General features: G+C 39.2%; 1 protein-coding gene across 1 annotated transcript in view; it reads right to left on the bottom strand.

Annotated features, from left to right (window-relative positions):
* MCCC2 (methylcrotonyl-CoA carboxylase subunit 2) overlaps positions 1 to 18,114 on the bottom strand; it is a 122,512-nt gene that overhangs the window by 33,870 nt on the left and 70,528 nt on the right. The window contains exons 7-9 of the mRNA XM_007943364.1: positions 10,769 to 10,833; positions 5,588 to 5,687; positions 5,379 to 5,474 (exon numbers count right to left, since the gene is read on the bottom strand). Coding sequence (XP_007941555.1) covers positions 5,379 to 5,474; positions 5,588 to 5,687; positions 10,769 to 10,833 — 261 coding nt within the window. The remainder of the gene's footprint in view (positions 1 to 5,378; positions 5,475 to 5,587; positions 5,688 to 10,768; positions 10,834 to 18,114) is intronic.

Below are 18,114 nucleotides of genomic sequence, written 5' to 3'. Positions count from 1 at the left end.
GAAAAGGAGGGCTTGGTCATGCTGTCTCAGGAGTGGCAGTGGTGGAGAGGAGGAGGGGAGACAAGAGAGGCAGGTACACTCATTGTAACTTTATGGAAATACGTCATAATTTCTATCTTTTTTTTTGCTTTTTCATTTCTCTCAAAATGTTCCTATATAGTACCAACCCTTCTTCCACCATTTGCTTTCGTTTCAGTGCCTGTATCACAGAAGTGTCTATGTCATGAAAAAAGTCAAAAGCAGTCTTGAATAATCAGAACCCTTGTGCCAGATTGTCTAATGTCAATTTGTTTTCTGGCACCGCTTCTTCCTCATTGTCTGGGACTGGTTCAGAAGCACTTATCTCCATCAACTTGTCTTCTGTTAATTCCTCTGGTGTGGCTGTGGTGTCTAATAGCTCTTGAATTTCTCCAAGACCCACATCTTGGGGGGAAAAAAAAAAAAAACTCATGTATAAGCAGTCCATGCAAGATCCTTCCTATGGTAAGTTGATTTTTGACAAAGGGCTGAAATCCATTGAATGAGGAAGAGATGGTCTCCCTAACAAATGGTGCTGGGAAAACTGGATGTCCATTTGCAGAAAAATGAAACAAGATCTGTACCTCACACCATACACAAAAACTAAGTCCAGATGGTTCAAAGATGTAAATGTGAAACCTAAAACTACAAAGTTCCTTGAGGAAAAACCAGGGGCAAATTTAGGGGCCCTAATTTAAGGCATAAAATCGATTTATGTACTGTATAGGAACATTTTGAGAGAACTGAAAAAGTAAAGTCTACTTATGCCATAAATTAGGGCCTCTAAATTTGCCTCTAGTTTTTCCTTGAGGACCTTTACATTTAAATCTTTGATCCATCTGGAGTTAGTTTTTGTGTATGGTGTAGTGTACACACTATACAGTTTTGCCAGCACCATTTGTTAGAGAGACCATCTCTCTGGTAGCATAGTGCCTAAGGCACTTGACTGCTAACCAAAAGGCTGGCGGTTCAAACCCACCAGCCACTCCTCAGAATGAAGGTTGAGCAATCTACTTCCATAGTGATACTGCCTTGGAACCCAAGGAGGGGGTCGCTGTGAGTCAGGTCTGACTCGACAGCACATAACAACAATTTATGGCATAAACAGACTGCCAAGCATAACCCAAAATGCACAAACAGCTAAAGATAAACTAGATAAATGGGATCTTCCAAAAATTAAATTTTTATGTGCTTCCAAAGACTTCTCCAAAAGAGTCAAAAGAGAACCAACCTACAGATTGGGAAAAAGTATTCAGCAGCAACATATCTGATAAGGAACTTACCTCTAAAATTTAAAGAAAACTCCAATATCTTAACAACAAAAATATTAACAATCCAATTAAAAAATGGGCAGAAGACATGAATAGACACTTCACCAAAGAGGATATTCAGGTGGCCAACAAACACATGAAGAAATGCTCACAATCATTAGCCATTACAGAGATGCAAATCAAAACAACGAGATACCATCTTGCCCCAGCACTAGTAGCAAAGTTCAACAAGACAGAAAATAACGAATGCTGCCAAGGATGTGGAGAGATTAGGACTCTTATACACTGCTGGTGGGATTCTAAAATGATACAACCACTGTGGAAAGCAGTATGGCCATTCCTTAAGAAGCTGGAATTAGAAATACCATTTGACCCAGTAATCCCATTATTAGATATATATCCTAAGGAAGTGAGAGCCAGGATAAGAACAGATATATGCACACCCATGTTCATCACAGCACTATTTATAATAGCCAAAAGATGGAAACAACCTAGGTGCCCATCAACAGAAGGATGGATAACCAAACTATGGTACAGTGGAATACTACGCAACCCTAAAGAATAATGTAGAATCTGCAAAACACTGTATAAAATGGATGAACTTGGAGGACATTATGCTAAGTGAAATAAGTCAATCACAGAAGGAAAAATATAGTATTAGTTCATTATTGTAAAAAGTCAAGGAAAGGTTTATATATGTGTGGTAGTTAGGGTTGAATGTCAATTTGGCTGGGCCTGGTTGAGTGACTGGGCATCTCTGGATGTAGTTATTCCTCATTGTAAGTTGGTAATTAACTCCATGGTGGAATCTACTGGAGCAGCTGAGTAGCTGCTTTAGGGATGTGGGCTGCTTCCAGTACATAAGCAGCAGCTTTGAGGAAGGTCTCCAGCTTACGGCACGTTTGAACCCTGCATGAAATCAAGTCATTGTTCAGCACCCTGCCATGCTCTGCCAATCATAGGACTGTCAATGGACTTCAATCAACAGCCTCCCATGTGGTTTGGTAACACTGGGACTGTGCCTTTTTCTTTGTCAGTCTTGGGTTTGTCAGCCTTAGCAGCCAGCACTGTCCGAGAGAAAAGAAGCCTCTAACTTCAGTGGGCCGGGAACAAGAAGCAAAGCTAAAGCCTAAGGTCAAGGGACTTTCACCCAGCCCCTAGAGCCCGGCACTTTGAACTCGGACTTCTAGCCTCCCAAAGTGTAAGAGAATAAACTCCTGTTTGTTCAAGCCATCTCATTTGTGTCATTTCTGTTCGAGTGGTACCAGTTACCAAAACAATATCGTAGTTATGTGCCATTCAGTCAGACCTGACTCATAGCAACCCCTCCTTGGGTTTCCGAGGCGGTATCACTATGGAAGTAGAATGCCCAACCTTCCTTCTGAGGAGTGGCTTGTGGGTTTGAACCACCAGCCTTCTGGTTGGCAGTCAAGTGCCTTAGGCACTATGCTACCAGAGCTCCTATGGAAGGAAACTTTCTTTGTTGGTTACCAGGGGTAGGAGGGGAGAGGAGGGAATGCTGCAGAAGAAAAAAAAAAAATCATCAACCCATGTCACTTTACTTTTGTGTATGTCACTGTACATAAATTATATTTCAATAAAATGTATTTTTAAAAAAATAGTAAGTGGACCATGCAGTTGAAACCCATGTTACTTGAGGGTAGCTGTGTTATTATTATTACTACTAGGTCTACAATAAGGTTCAATGATTCTGAATCTGATATATATGAAAGATCATCCCACATACACATTATTAATCTAAAAAGAGTAGAAGTGACTAAATAGTTCATCTTTAGGGCTCATAATTTTACATTAGGACTATTTCAAAGAGTCCCAAACATGAAGTATATTTCAGACTTTTTCAGAAACTATTTCAGATGATAGATACTATTTTTTAATCTAGCTCTCATTTCCTTTTTCTGTTTGCCACATTAAAGTCTTTTTTCATAAGATGCAAAGGCTGAAAAATGAGTGACTATTTCCCAATACCTTTCTTTCCATAAAGTAAAAGTTTACTTTGAATTATTTGGTAGTTAAAAGGTCTGATAACATGATGAGAAAATCACATCGTTCTATTCTAGGTGTTATATACCTCTGTAATTGTACCCTTTTATAAACAATCAATGTGTAACAACTGCCATTCTTTTCACGTATCAAAACAATAAACAGTCACAAAATAATCACTGTGTCTTAGAAATACTAAGCAGAAATAACAATTTTTAAAAGGGAGAAAGGACGTTACTTACTAAGAACAGCACAGGAAGAAACAGAAATAGTCTACAACAAAGATAAAGTCACTCAGATGGGACAGCAACCTAGTGCCATTTAGTACAATACAATCTTCCTTCATTTGCTCTATACTTTACATCACCCAGTCACGTAAGATATATTAACTCATCTTCATAAAAACCCAAGTTTCAAGAAGCAGATAGAGCAGAATAGCAATTCCTAGAAGCAGAAACCAATATTCAAAAGAGGATAAATCCCAGTACCAATAACTAGGGGAACAAGGACAGCAATCTGGGTTTTCCAACTCACATTCCAGTGCTATCTCACAGTTCCAGACACTAAAGACTTGTACCCACATCTTACTTCCTATTACAGGAAACTGTGATAAATTACAATCATAATCATCAGCATGAATCAAGAAAAGTAGAACGTTCAGTATATTTTTTTTAAGAAGGTTGGAAAGCGTCTATCTTTTTAAAAAGATTTCCATTAAAATGAAATGGAAATATCAACAATACATGGATTTGTATCTGCTTTTCTGTATCTCTAATATCTGAAACAATGCCTAGCATTGAACAAGTACTCTAAAATACTAGTGAATAAATGAAAAAAGTGCTTATGCTGAAAAGAATGAATTCTTAGCCATGTAGAAAACTTAGACTATCTAGAACAACTCCTTTTTCTAGTATACCAGATTTTAAGTACTTTATTTTCTGTGCTGTAATTAATTGAAGAGTCAAACTAGAAACCCAATTTTAAAACTTGAAATTAACCAAGTCACTCGTTAATACGAAGTATCAGTTAAGCTCCATAACATCCAAGATTTAATGTACTCTAGAAATAATAGCATACAGCCCAAATAAATAATTGTATACACCTATACAATGGACTATTACACTCATCAATTCATTCAACAAATATTTACTGAGTGCCTATCAAGTGCTAGGCATGGTGCAGTTACAGGAATCAGGGATCTGGTCATGGAAAATGTTGCATGAAGAACATTTCATGAACTTTTAAAGACATGGGGATACAATTTAATATTGGGAAAAGAACATGTAGGTATATGTTATCTCAATTGCCTAAAAATGTGTTTATTCTATTACACATATAATATATATATACACACACACATACATTAAGGTAAAACACCAAAATATCAGTTATTTTCTCTCTATGGTGGAATTTTATGTTCTTCTGTATTTTCTAAATTTTTCACAATTAATATGTAATAGTCAAGGGGAAAAGTAACATAATATTATGATCTCTAGCACAGAGCATGATATTAATTTCCCAATTTAAAAATCATTCTTCCAACTCTGCCTACTGAACAAAATAAGACTACATGCTGTATGCAAACACTAAAAACTATCAATTTAAATTACAGAAGACTATATTGATAATTTGTAACCACAGCAACATCTTCCACTGTAATCAAAAGTCTAATCTTTGCTAATGTCATGCTAATCTAAAAGGATTTTTTTAACGAGGTGACATTTCCTCCATTTCACAAAATAAAAACACTGAAAAGAAACAGCTGAAATTATGAAAGTGCCCACATCATTTCTAATGCCAACAAGAAAGTGGGATGGTGTCCAGGAACAAAGTGAGCTTTGTCACTGTGCGATGGAAAGGGTACAATAAGTAAGAGGGATTTACCCCACTCCTTGAGTATTTAGAGTGTACCAAAGATACTTACACTATGGAAACGTATCTGTCCCTTACATGTCACTCCTCACTGAGATCCTCATCAATCCCTGGGCATGAGCATATCTTTAATAGACTTTAGCTTTGAAAGTGAATACACATTTAAAGAAACAGACAGCATGGCTTACAGCTTTTAGTCTCATTGTTACATACTTCTCGAACATCAAAGTTCCTCTTAAGGTTAGTACCAACTATTCCATATAATTCATCAGCAGGAAATAAAGGGTCTTCAGAAGGTTCAACAGTAACCTGCAGAAATACAGAAAAATCTTACTAACCTCGATAAAGACATTATCATCATGTAACATAAGCCAAAATGCTTTTGAGAAAAAATAAAAGATACAAGAATATATCCTACTCACATCCAATTTCTTCTGGTAATTTAGATTCCTCACAACCTTCCTAGTTAGGTACAGGGCATGAAAATCATCCAAAGCATAGTAGTCACACACTCCAGACTTTCTAGAGAATAAAGCACAATAAAATAATCAGAACAGAGAAAACGAAAATAATTTAGTATCTTAAACCACAAATATCTTTTCTCTTCAAAGGATGATAGCACTTCCACTTTCAAAACATTTTTCAAAATGGCTTCTAATTTTTACTCATAATGTCTCTGGCAAAGCAGTATTATCCTTGTTTTACAAAAGGAAAAATTGAAGCACACGTAAGTAATTTGCCCAATGACTACCAGCAGCTGCTGAAAAACCCATGCCTTCTGTTTCTCAATCTTGGCTGCCTTCTATTAGACTACTGACTACAGCATCCATTATCCCCATTCCATGCACTTCAAACGTGATAAGATCCAACCACGCTTTCCTGATGCTGGTAACAGCAGAAACTATTTGTGACTGACTGAGCTTCTAATGAAGATGCCAGTTACTCTACTGCTGAGCGCCTGCTGAGCTTCCCCTCCTTACAAAGCTACACCCTAAAAGCCATCGCAGGTAACACAAAGGCCTGACTACAACTGCCCCTCAGAAACAGGTATTGATAAAATGATTCTGTAGGAAAGGCCATATGCAGGTTCCCACTCAATTTCAAGTTTGGTGTGAATGGAGCATGGGCTTGCTCAGGTTATTAGTTCTGCCCAGACTAGATGGCTTGTTGTCTCAGATGTGGATGTACATACTTCCTAGTAAAGCATTTAAAAAGAAAGGAAAAAAAAAAAGCACTTGTAAATTAAGGCAAATAAATAAATCGACTTCTGGTTCATTTTATGAGTCAGGACTAAGCTGCCAAAATCTAAATTTTGTTATCTTATCTAGGAGAAAACACCAAAACCTTGTGAGGTATTTCTTAAAGCCAGGTTCTCATAGTGGTTTCACATCCCTTTCCACCTCTGGAATGGGTATTCCTAAATCAGAGCAGGGACCAGGCTTACTCCTCCAATGCCTTGCAGTGAGAGACCCTTGAATGTTTTATTTAATATGGCATTTTACAACTGACCATCAATAATACCTCACACATATTAACAGCTACAATGGCTGACTTTTGGCTACACTGTAGTAATTTAGAAAGCAGCCAGAAACAGAAGAAACTGCTTCTAAATTGGTAAATCTTTAAAATAAAATGATTTCTTATAAAAACTGCCTATTATTTAATACAACAGTAGGAACAGGAACCCTTTGATGAAACATTATATTCTAAATTTATGTAAGCCTTTTGTGAAAGTTGCTGAGGGGTGACTAATCAGAGAGATGTAAGTATCTTTTATAAAGAGAAAGAGAGCCCAAAGCTGTGACCACTAAATTTTATGACAGGTATGGGGAGGGGGGACCATCATCACCTAATTATTTTTTAATTATTTTAAACATGTTATTAGTGGTGGTTAAGGTTGTGTATCAACTTGGCTAGGCCGTGGTTTTAAGTGGCTGGGCAGCTGGATGTAGTTATTCCATGAGACTGTAATCACCTCCATGGTGGAATCTGCTGTGTGCAGCTAAGTAGTTGCCTGTAGGGTATGGCCTGTTTCTAGTATATAAGGAGAAGCTTTGAGGAAGCTTTCTAGCTTTTGGCATCTGGATCCTGCATTTGGCTGAGTCTTCATCTCAGTGGCCTGCCATTTTGCCTGCTGATCTCAGGATTCTTCCAGAATTTGAACTAGTGGTCTGCTGTGTTACTTGCTGATCTGGGACTGTGCCATTTTACCTGCTGGCGTTGGACTCCTCAGCCTCAGTGGCAGCAGCTGCCTGAGTTAGGAGATGCCTCTAGTTCTAGTGGGTCTGGAATAAGAGGCAGAGCTGAAGCCCAAGGTCGAGGGGCCTTTATCTAACCCCAAGAGCCAGCACTCTGGATTTGGACTTTTAGCCTTCTGAACTGTAAGAGAATAAACTCCTGTTTGTTAAAGGCATCCACTTGTGGTATTTCTGTTACAGCAGCACTAGAGAAGCAAGACAGTAATATAATAGCTAATAGTAGTGGAGTGCTTAGTGTGTACCAGGCACTGTGTGATGAGGTAGGTACTATTCATGTCTTCATTGGACATGAGAAAATGAGGCTCAGGGAGGTTAAGCAGTTTGTCAAAGTCATCTGGCTAGTAAGTGAGACAACTAGAAGATGGATTTCTGAGCTTACAATTTTAACTTGATATACTGTCTATAGCTTTTATGGGCACAGATTATTTTTTTTTAAATAGCCAAATTAAAAAAATAATAATAAAACTAAACCCAAACCCACTGCCACTGAATTGATTCTAACCCATAGCAACCCTATAGACAGGTTAGAACTGCCCCCTGAGGTTTCCAAGGCTGTAAATCTTTATGGGAGCAGACTGTCTCATCTTTCTACTGAGGAGCGGCTGGTAAGTTTGAACCACCAACCTTTTGTTTAGTAGCTGAATTCTTTAACAACTACACTACCAGAGTTCCTTATTTTAATAATAATGTTCCTCAAATACTCTTCACCTCTTTTCCCTGATTAAGCCAATAGTTGCCCACTTAGCCCTATACCCTTAACTCACCCTATTCTACCTGTGGCCACATTCTCTCAAGGTTTAAACATCCTCTCCAGAAGGCCAAGCAATGTCCTCTCTGAAATGATCAGTAAATTGCCAGATATTGTGCAGGAAAGGGTTAACTCAGCAGAACTGAGTTGCTTAAACTCTGCACATTTCCTCTCTTTAGGACTAGCCTTTAGCCCTCTCTGGAAAATGACCTCTGATCCCCTGGAATATTCTGCCTGGTAAGAATGCTTTGGTACACCTGAGACCTTGGACCAGGAAGTACCAGTTTGATCAAATAATTTATGCCAACATAATGTTTTATACCGAACACGTATTTTTGCTCTTGGGGGCTTGAATCTGTGTAACTGAGGTAACTTAAGTAGGCACTGCATGTCTACGTGACTGATCGCCAGCAAAAACCCTGGATACCCAAGCTCACAGTGAACTTCCCTGGTTGGCAATACTTCACACATTGTTGCTGGAAAGATTAAGAGCACGTGTGCAACTCTATTGAGAAAGGACAGCCAAAAGCTTGCACCTGGTTTCTTCTAGACTTCATCCCAACACACCTTTTCCCTGTGCTGATTTCTTCTGTATCCTTTCACTGTAATAAATCATAACCATGAGTATAACAGCTTTTCTGAGTCCTTCTAGAGAATCATAGAAACTGAGGGTAGTCTCGGGGACTCTGAACACAGACGGCAATGCTGTATCCATGCTCACACAGTTCCACTCACCTAAATAAATAAGTATTTTATCCAAACTCAGCCAGAAAACTCATTTCCTGACTCATGTTCTCTGACAACCTCAATTCTACACCAGTCATTCTCTTAATCATTCTTCCTTTGGCCTTTAGGTATAAAACTAGATGCTTATTAGCAAATTTATTTTGTAAATTTTTTTTGGCTCATTCATTCATATCTCTTATCTGCCTAATTATAAATCATTGGGTCAAGCAGGGATTAAGTCTGAAATTCTTCTGTATTGCTCATAACACTCAGTACAATCAATCTACCCCCAATAAGTACTCAATGAGGGAGGAATAAATGAAAAACCAAGGCAATGTTCCTTAACCAACTAATCATAATGCATGGCAGTGTTTTTTGATAGGAATGTAGAAATGTTACCACCCATCTTCCATCTCCCACTTACTGGACTCCTCTCATTGCTGCTGGCCCCCTGGGTTTGCAGTTTGGCAGAGCAAAGGGAGGTTTACTGTACCAACTACGCCACTGGGTTTAATTATTAGATACACTTGCCATTTAAGTCTGAGTTCCTCAGAACATTGTCCTGGGCCAACTCCTCTTTCTGAAAGTAGGCACATCTAGCGCATGGTTTTGAAGTTCACCTCTATGCTGCTGACTCTGAAATAAAGATCTCCAGCCCACATTTCTCCTTAGAGCTTCATACTCTTTTAAGACAACTGCCAAGTCATCATCACTGGCTGAGTTTCTCACAGCATCCTGACCTTATCAGGTCCCAGAGGAATGCTTGACCCCTTGATGCATCGCCAAATCTGTTCCACTTTCCTCTACTCCTTATATGAGATTCATCTACAAGTGTCTCGATTCCACCTCTAAAACAGAACTCAAATGTGTTCACTTCCCTCTACCTTATCTACTGGCCATAACACCCATCTAAACCACCATCATCTCTCACCTATGCTGCTGATACAATCAGCCCACTGGTCCTCTACTTAAAGAGTCCTGCCAATCCTCCGAACATTCTCCATTTGGCAGCCAAAGGGATTTTTCCAATGAAATATCTGATAAAGGGGTATCTCTGCTTAAAAACTCTTCAATGATATCCCATTGCTCTTAATAAAAGAACCCAAAACCTTCAAAGGCTAATGATAATAAACAACAATAAGGGCAGTTTTACTTGTAGGTACTTACTTAAAGTAGGTATTGTTTCAAGCAATTTACGTTTATTATCTCATTTAACCCTTACAAAAAGCCTAGGATATAAACTATATTATTACCCCTGAACACTAACTTGAAAAGGTTAAAAGAGCAGTGTGCTGGAGCCAGCTCATACTTGGCCCACAAAAGCCTACCGTGTATCTCTCTCTCTGATATTATATTCAGTGATGCCATGTTGGTAACTTGAAATCCATCGTGGTGGGATAATTTGTACAACAGAAATCAGCAAACACCACAAATCAAGGTAGCACTGGGTGAGGTCCGCTTCTATATGCTCTTTTATAGCCCTCACTACACATACACAGTTCATTTTGTTAATCCCATTTCAACTAGAATATTAGCTCCATGCAGACAAAAACAGTGTCCATCTTATTCACTGCCTTATATTCAGCACTTAGAGCAGTGCCTGGTACATAACAAGTGCTCAATGAATGCTTATTAAATAATTAAGCTCATCTCTCCAGTGCTCCTGAGATTTAACAGGAAAGCTGACCACCTAGCTTAAAAATACAACCCTACAATTTAAAGAATTTAGCCTGAAAAAGTAGATTGAGAATGAAAAAAAGTATGGTTTGGTCTGTCAAGATTAGCCCTTGAAAAAATCATATAAAAATTCTTTAAATAAACAAACAATATCTACCACCAATCTGGGTAAGAAACAGCTATTTCTGTCTCACCTACAATGAAGATCAGCACCTCCAAGGTCCTCAGCAGAAACCTCTTCTCCAGTTGCTGCTTTAACCTGCAAGATGGATAAAAATCAGTGGTGATATTTGTCCACCAGAAATAATAAAAATGCTTTCCTGACAGGCACATGTCCTGACTATACCTACCACCCGTTTTCTCACAGAGTGAAAGAACACTGTTTTTTCTTATTCTATCCATTCAGCAAACCTACATAGTATTATCTCCAGTCTACTGATGAAGAAAACTAAACCAAGAGCCACTAAGAAAATTGCCCACAGCCCTTTGGCAAGTGAAGGAGCCTGGTTGAGACCATCCTTTCCCCTACACTATGCTGCCTTGACACACGTTAAAGCCCTGCCTCTGCATATGCTATTCTCACTGCCTGAGATCCTTTCTCCTTCTCACCTTCATGGTGAATTCCCACTTACTGTTGAAACCCCACCTCTATGTGGCTTTTCCTAGCCAAACCCGCCCTTCCCATCAATAATGATATGCACAGGATTAATAGAGCAGTGTTTGCTCATCTCTGGTCCAAGATTATTCTACTTACACTTCTAACATGGCACCTGCCACACTGTATTACAGTAGCGTGCATGCGTCTCTGTCTTCTCTCCCATACTGTGAATTCTTTGAGGGCAGAAACTATGACATATTATCTTTGGACACTCACATTTGAATAAATTTGTATTGAGTCAATGCTTTCTTTTCATAACTCATCACCTAAACCAAAAATTTCCAGTTACCATCAAAGAAACAGTATGTACTACCTTTAAGGTAGGAAAATAATCTCCCAGATTACTTACATCTAACATTCAGCAAGATAAGATCAAAAAGAAAAGAATCTCAAGTTATAAATTAAGAATGACTTAATTATAGCATGAGAAATTCTAATGGGAAGAAGAAAGAAAAATTATTTAGTGCTAAATGCCAACTTGGTATCTTAGAAATTACTTATTGATTCCTATTTCTTTGGTTTGATTAATTTGCTTCCTTTTCTTTAAACAGGAAATGTTTTTATTAGAATAATGAACATTAATCTAAACACAGCATAGAACGAACTTCTCCTGCAGCAAAATCTTTGTTGTAAATACAGTATTATTCCACAGGGAGCAGTAATTGAAATTCTCACCTCCAATTTTTCCACCCTCAGAACTAAATTATTGGTCTTCTTCCTTCCAAAAAATTTAGTGTGAAACAGAATTCAGTCCAGATAATAACTAATTAGAAGGGTCTGAATATTTAAAGTTGTAAAAAGGAATAAACAACCAATAAACTGTATTTATTTTCAGGGATCTGACTAATATAAACTGCAAAAAGAAAATGAAGATTTGTCATCGATTATTTTTTGAATACCCACTACATGTTGATACAGTGAAAGGTACAAAGATGCTAAAAGTCAAAGAGAAAATTTAAATAAAACAGCTCATTCAACTAAATAACAAGTACAGAAGACACAAAAGGCAGGAGAACAAAGGCTTCTTCAAAAACTTATTACTATCCGTTTTTAAACCACTCAGAGCTGCTATAGCAACTCAACTCCACGCTATTTGTGGAATCTACAAAACCTTTTCTCAACTTTTAGTAAAACAAGCATCAGAATTCAGAATTCTCAAATAGATCAACTGCTGCTGCTTCTTTCTCCCCCCAAAACAGGGTCTTCCAGAGGCTGATGACTATCAAGGTTCTGTTCTTTCTCTAAGAAAACTATAGGTTTCTTTGGCTAAGTTGTTTCTTTCAAATGTGAAACGCTGAATCCACTCAACACACATTGTAACATTTCCCATTAAACAAAATCTTCTCTAGAAAACATCTGGCATTATTCCAGTATTATGATCCTGCCAGTCTTCTCAATAAGATGCTTTCAATGTTTAGTCACATCTTTACTCATTTTCTTATGACAAACAAATGAGAAATATTCATGAAACTTTGTACTCTGGGCTATACAAAAGTACACTTGGAGCGAATTTTCTTTTGATTAGCCAAAGATAGTATCATGCACAAGTGGAGAAAAAAAAAATCTAAGAATAACCACCACAGGCTTTCTGAATACTTCCTGGGGACTGTTGTTGTTGTTGTTGTTATGTGCCTTCGAGTCAGACGTGACTCATAATGACCCCTCCTTGGGTTTCAGAGGTGGTATCATCACTACGGAAGTAGATTGCCCAACCTTCTTTCCGAGGAGTGGCTGGTAGGTTTGAACCTCCAGCCTTCTGGTTAGCAGTCAAGTGCCTCATGCATTAGGCTACCAGAGCTCCTGCTGGAGACTATTAGCACATCTGAAATGGTAGCTCTTTGGGTATAACTGATCTTCAATAAAAGTCATTAAAAATTAAAACAATCCTGTGGAAAGCAATATGGCAATTTCTTAAAATGTGGAAATTAGAAATACCATTTAATCCAGAAATTCCATTACTAGGTATATATCCTAAAGAAGTGAGAGCTAGGACAAGAACAGATATATGCACACCCATGTTCACTGCAGCACTATTTACACTAGCCAAAAGATGGAAACAACCTAGGTGGCCATCAATGAATGGACAATCAAACTGCGGTACATACACACTATGGAATACTAAGCAACCCTAAAGAATAATGCAGAATCTGCGAAACACCACATAACGTGGATGAACTTGGAGGACATTATACTGAGTGAAATAAGTCAATCACAGAGGGACAAATAGTGTATTAGTCTGTTACTGTAAAAAATCAAGGAAAGATTTATATAAGGAAGGAAATTTTCTCTGTTGATTACCAGGGGTGGGAGGGGAAGGGAGAGAAGATAGATAAGTAGAGACAAGTATTGATTTGGGTGAAGATAAGGGCAATGTACCAAATGTGAGTGATCAACACAGTGGCATTGAGGAAGAGAAAGACAGAGAGAGGTACGTGGGAGGTATAGGCAACAAACATGAACCCTTTTTCACATACATTACTGCATTGTCAGTGATGGCAAACACTGATCTACGGGTAGACAGATGGGAGGACAGGATCAACAATTAGGTATGTCTATGCAGGAAGAAGTGTGCCCATGACCATGCATAAAGTTGGCAGACAATATTTCTACAAGTGTATTTATATGTTCTGTAAGAATGTCCAGATATAGGGGGATCTCTGTCAGAGATCCTGGAGAGTGGGAGAACAATGTGGAACAAAACTCAAAATCATAAGGACCAGGTTTGCTAGTCTGACAGAGCCTAATGGAACCACTGAGACTATGACCCCTAGGTATCCTTTAGGTCTGGAATTGAATCCATTCCCATGGCTTCCAACCAAAGAAAAGACAGGCATATGAGCTGAACATTTACATTAGGTAGATACACTCCTTGGAGAGATCAATCATGGGAGAATAGAGAGGCTGTATGCTCTAGACAGCTCGGGGGCAGTACACAGGAGGTAAGGACACAGGGAAGAGGTGACTATAGGGAGAAGTGGGAGGGGAGTTGTTACACTGTGGGAAATTGTAGTCAATGTCATGAGATAAAGTGTATGTGAGCTGCTGTATGGAAAGTGAATTTGCTCTATAAACTTTCACCCCATATCACAATAAAAATTAAAAAAAAAAAAAAAGAACGTCCAGGTATATAGTAGAGCTGACAAGGGACAAGGTTGTAGTCACTTCTTAGCCATAGCCAGTGATCCAGAAGGAGCAAGCAGTTGGACCTGTGGGCCTGGGACCATAGTCATAAGGGACATCAAGCTCAACTGGAATAACATACTACACAAAACATTATTCCATATCCTACTTTGGCGAGTAGCGACTGGGATTTTAAAAGCTTGCAAGTGGCCATCTACATGCAACAATGCGTCTCTCCTCGTCCAGAGCAAAGAAGAATGAAGAAAACCAAAGATGCGTAGAAACAATTAGTCCAAGCAACTGGTACACGATACAATCCTCAACCTATATGACTATGAAACCAGAAAAACTAGATGGTGTCCATCTAGTCAACCACTGTCAACCACTCAGAAAGGGTGAGAGATACGTAGGAGATCCTAAACAGAGTAGCAGAACAATAAGGAACAAAACTCAAAATCACAAGAAAAAAAAAAGGGACCAAATTTGCTGGTCTGATAAAGCCTGATGGAACCACTGAGACTATGGCCCCTAGCTGCCTTTCAGGTCTGGAACTTAACCCACTCTCATGGCTTCCAGCCAAAGAAAAGAAAGGCATATGAACTGAACCTTTACATTAGACAGATATACTCCTTGGATAGATCAATCATGGGAGAATAGAGGGCTTTGTATGCACAGGGAGACAGCTGGGGGGCGGGGCAGAAGTGCATGAGAGGGAAGGACATAGGGAAGAGGTAACTATGGGGAGGAAGTGGGAGGGGAGCTGTTGCATTGCGGTAAATTGTAGTCAATGTCATGAGACAAAGTTATGTGAACTGCTGTATGGAAAGTGAATTTGCTCCATAAACTTTCATCCAAAAAACAATAAAAATTTCAAAAATTAAAAAAAAAAAAAATGGTTGTAGCAGTATATTGACAGAGACCTTCCAGAAATGCAAGCTGGATTCAGAAGAGGAGGTGGAATGAGAGATATCATTGCTGATGTCAGATGGATCTTGGCTGAAAGCAAAGAATACCAGAAAGATCTTTAGTTGTCTTTTATTGACTATGCAAAAGCATTCGATTGTGTGAATCGTAACAAATTATGGATAACATTGAGAAGAATGGGAATTCCAGAACACTTAATTGTGCTCATGAGGAACCTATACATAGACCTGCAGTCCATCATTCAAAAGATAAGGGGATACTATACTACATGGCTTAAAATCAGGAACAGAGGGTGTCAGGGTTGTCTCCTTTCACCATACTCACTCAATGTGTATGCTGAGCAAATAATCTAAGAAGCTGGAATATATGAAGAATAACATGGCATCAGGATTGGAGGAAGCTCATTAACAACCTGCAATACGCAGACAACACAACTTTGCTTGCTGAAACTGAGGATGACTTGAAGCATTTACTGACAAAGGTCAGGCACTATGGATTACATCTCAACATAAAGAAAACAAAAATCCTCACAACTGGGCCACTAAGCAGCATCATGATAAATGGAAAAACACTGAAGTTGTGAAAGATTTTGTATCACTTGGTTCCACAATCACCACCATCGGAAGCAGCAGTCAAGACATCAGACAACGTATCACACTGAACAAATCTGCTGCAAAAGACCTCTTTAAAGTGCTAAGGAGCAAAGATGTCTCTTCAAAGGCTAAGGCGTGCCTGACACAAGCCATGGTATTTTCAATCACCTCACATGCACGTGAAAGCTGGACAAAGGATAAGAAAGACTGAAGAAGACTTGATGCTTTTGCGTATTGGAGAAGAACACTAAGAGCACAATGGACTGCCAAAAGAACTAACAAATATGTCCTGGAAGAAGTGCAGCCAGAATGCTCCTTGGAAGCAAGAATGGCCAGACTTTGTCCAACTTTGGTCATGTTGTGAGAAAGGACAATTCACTGGAGAAAGATATCATGATTGGTAAAGTGGAGGGTCAAAGAAAAAGAGGAAGGCTCTCAACAAGACGGACTGACACAGTGGCTGCAATGATGGGCTCAGGTACAGCAAGTATTATGAGGCAAATAGAACAGTGTTTTGTTCTATTGTACAGAGGGTCACTATGAGTCAGAGCCGATTCTACAGCACCTAACAACAACAACACTAACATGAAGAAAAAATGCTTGGAATAAAGTTCATCCTTTGGACCCAAGATTCTTTATCAGAGTTGGAGAGGAGAGATGGTAGAGGCCTGGCATGAGACAGACTGGTGGATTTCTTGGCCTACAGAGCAAGAAAGCTGAGTGCCTTTGGGCAGGTGGCCTGCTGGCAGAGGGGGGTATATCTCTGGGCATCTATTCAGGAAAGCTAAAAGAGCTTTGTAACTCTGGCATGAGCAGAGCAGAGGCCAAGGCCCGAGACAACTGTGCCTGTGGCACAGCTGAAAAGAAGTTGACCTGATTGAAGACCTATATCCTGAGTTGCTTTCTGATCCTGAACTGTAACCTATTACTTCCTAATAAACCCATAATCATGTGTGGGGGATATATGTATCTGCATAAAAACCAAACCCACTACTATCAAGTTGATTCCAACTCATAGCGACCCCATAGGGTTTCCAAGGCTATAAATCTTTACAGAAGCAGACTGCCCCATCTTTTTCCCAAGGAGTAGCTGGTCAGTTCAAACTGCCAACACTCTGGTTAGCACCCCAATGCCGTAACCACAGCACCACCAGAGCTCCATGTATATAAATTCATACATAATATACATATATAGATATACATGTATGTATGCCTATGTTTGTATCTATGTGTGCATATATACATATGTGAATACCTATACACACATGTATGTATACACATGTGTATACACACATATGTGAATACATGCATATGCACGTGTATATACATATATATATATACACTTACGAAGTGGTAGTCAAGAAACTAGACATTGAACTACACTGGGAAAATCTGCTTCAAAAGACCACTTTAAAGTATGAAGAAGCAAAGATGTCACTTTGAAGACTAAGGTGTGCATAACCCAAGCCATGGTATTTTTAATTGCTTCATATGCATATGAAAGTTGGACAATGAATAAAGAAGACCAAAGAAGGCGATCCGGCAAGATGGCGGACTAGGCAGAAAGACTACACAGACCCTCTTCAACAAAGAAAAGGGAAACCAATTAATACAGACACAGAAGATAATCCCAGACCCCTGAGCCTTGAAGGGAGGATATAGAAGTGGACTAAACCCCAACTAGCAGAAGAATTTGCATGAAAATACCAAAAAAGGAGACAGACGGAGCTGAGGCCTGGCAGTGAGCCTGAGTGATCCTGAAGGCACAGACAGCTTGTAGATTCCTGAGTGGTGGTAGGACCTAAGAATTAACCTAAAAATCACCCTGCTAGCCAGGGACTGCACGGAGAACTGTGCACCACGTCTGGGGAACAAACGGAGAAGGTGAAGAGAAAGGTGGGCTGAGCTGTGGACTTTGCCAGACCAGAGGGCCCCGCCATTTTGAAAGCTTAAAAAGTGGCTTGACTATTTTGGATATTTAAAGAGACAGTGCTCTCGCAGATTCCTGGGGCTTAAGAAAATGTTCTGCTTTCCAGCAACCCCAAGGACAGTCGGGACCTGCAAGACTGACAAGGTACGACATTCCTCTTGTTACTCTTGGTGAACAGAGGTGCAGCCATCCTCCACTCCCACCTACCTTCTGGGCCCACATAAACTCCATCACAGTCTGTGTGCTCAGATGGAGCCTGGGTGCCCTGCCCTGTCCTCCAACGATTTTTTTTCTCTTTTTTTATTTTTATTTTTT

The sequence above is a fragment of the Orycteropus afer genome, unplaced genomic scaffold (genome assembly GCF_000298275.1).
Source record: "Orycteropus afer afer isolate SDZICR_OR568_19922 unplaced genomic scaffold, OryAfe1.0 scaffold00104, whole genome shotgun sequence".
NCBI lineage: Eukaryota > Metazoa > Chordata > Mammalia > Tubulidentata > Orycteropodidae > Orycteropus > Orycteropus afer.
This window is presented reverse-complemented; position numbering and strand designations above follow the sequence as displayed.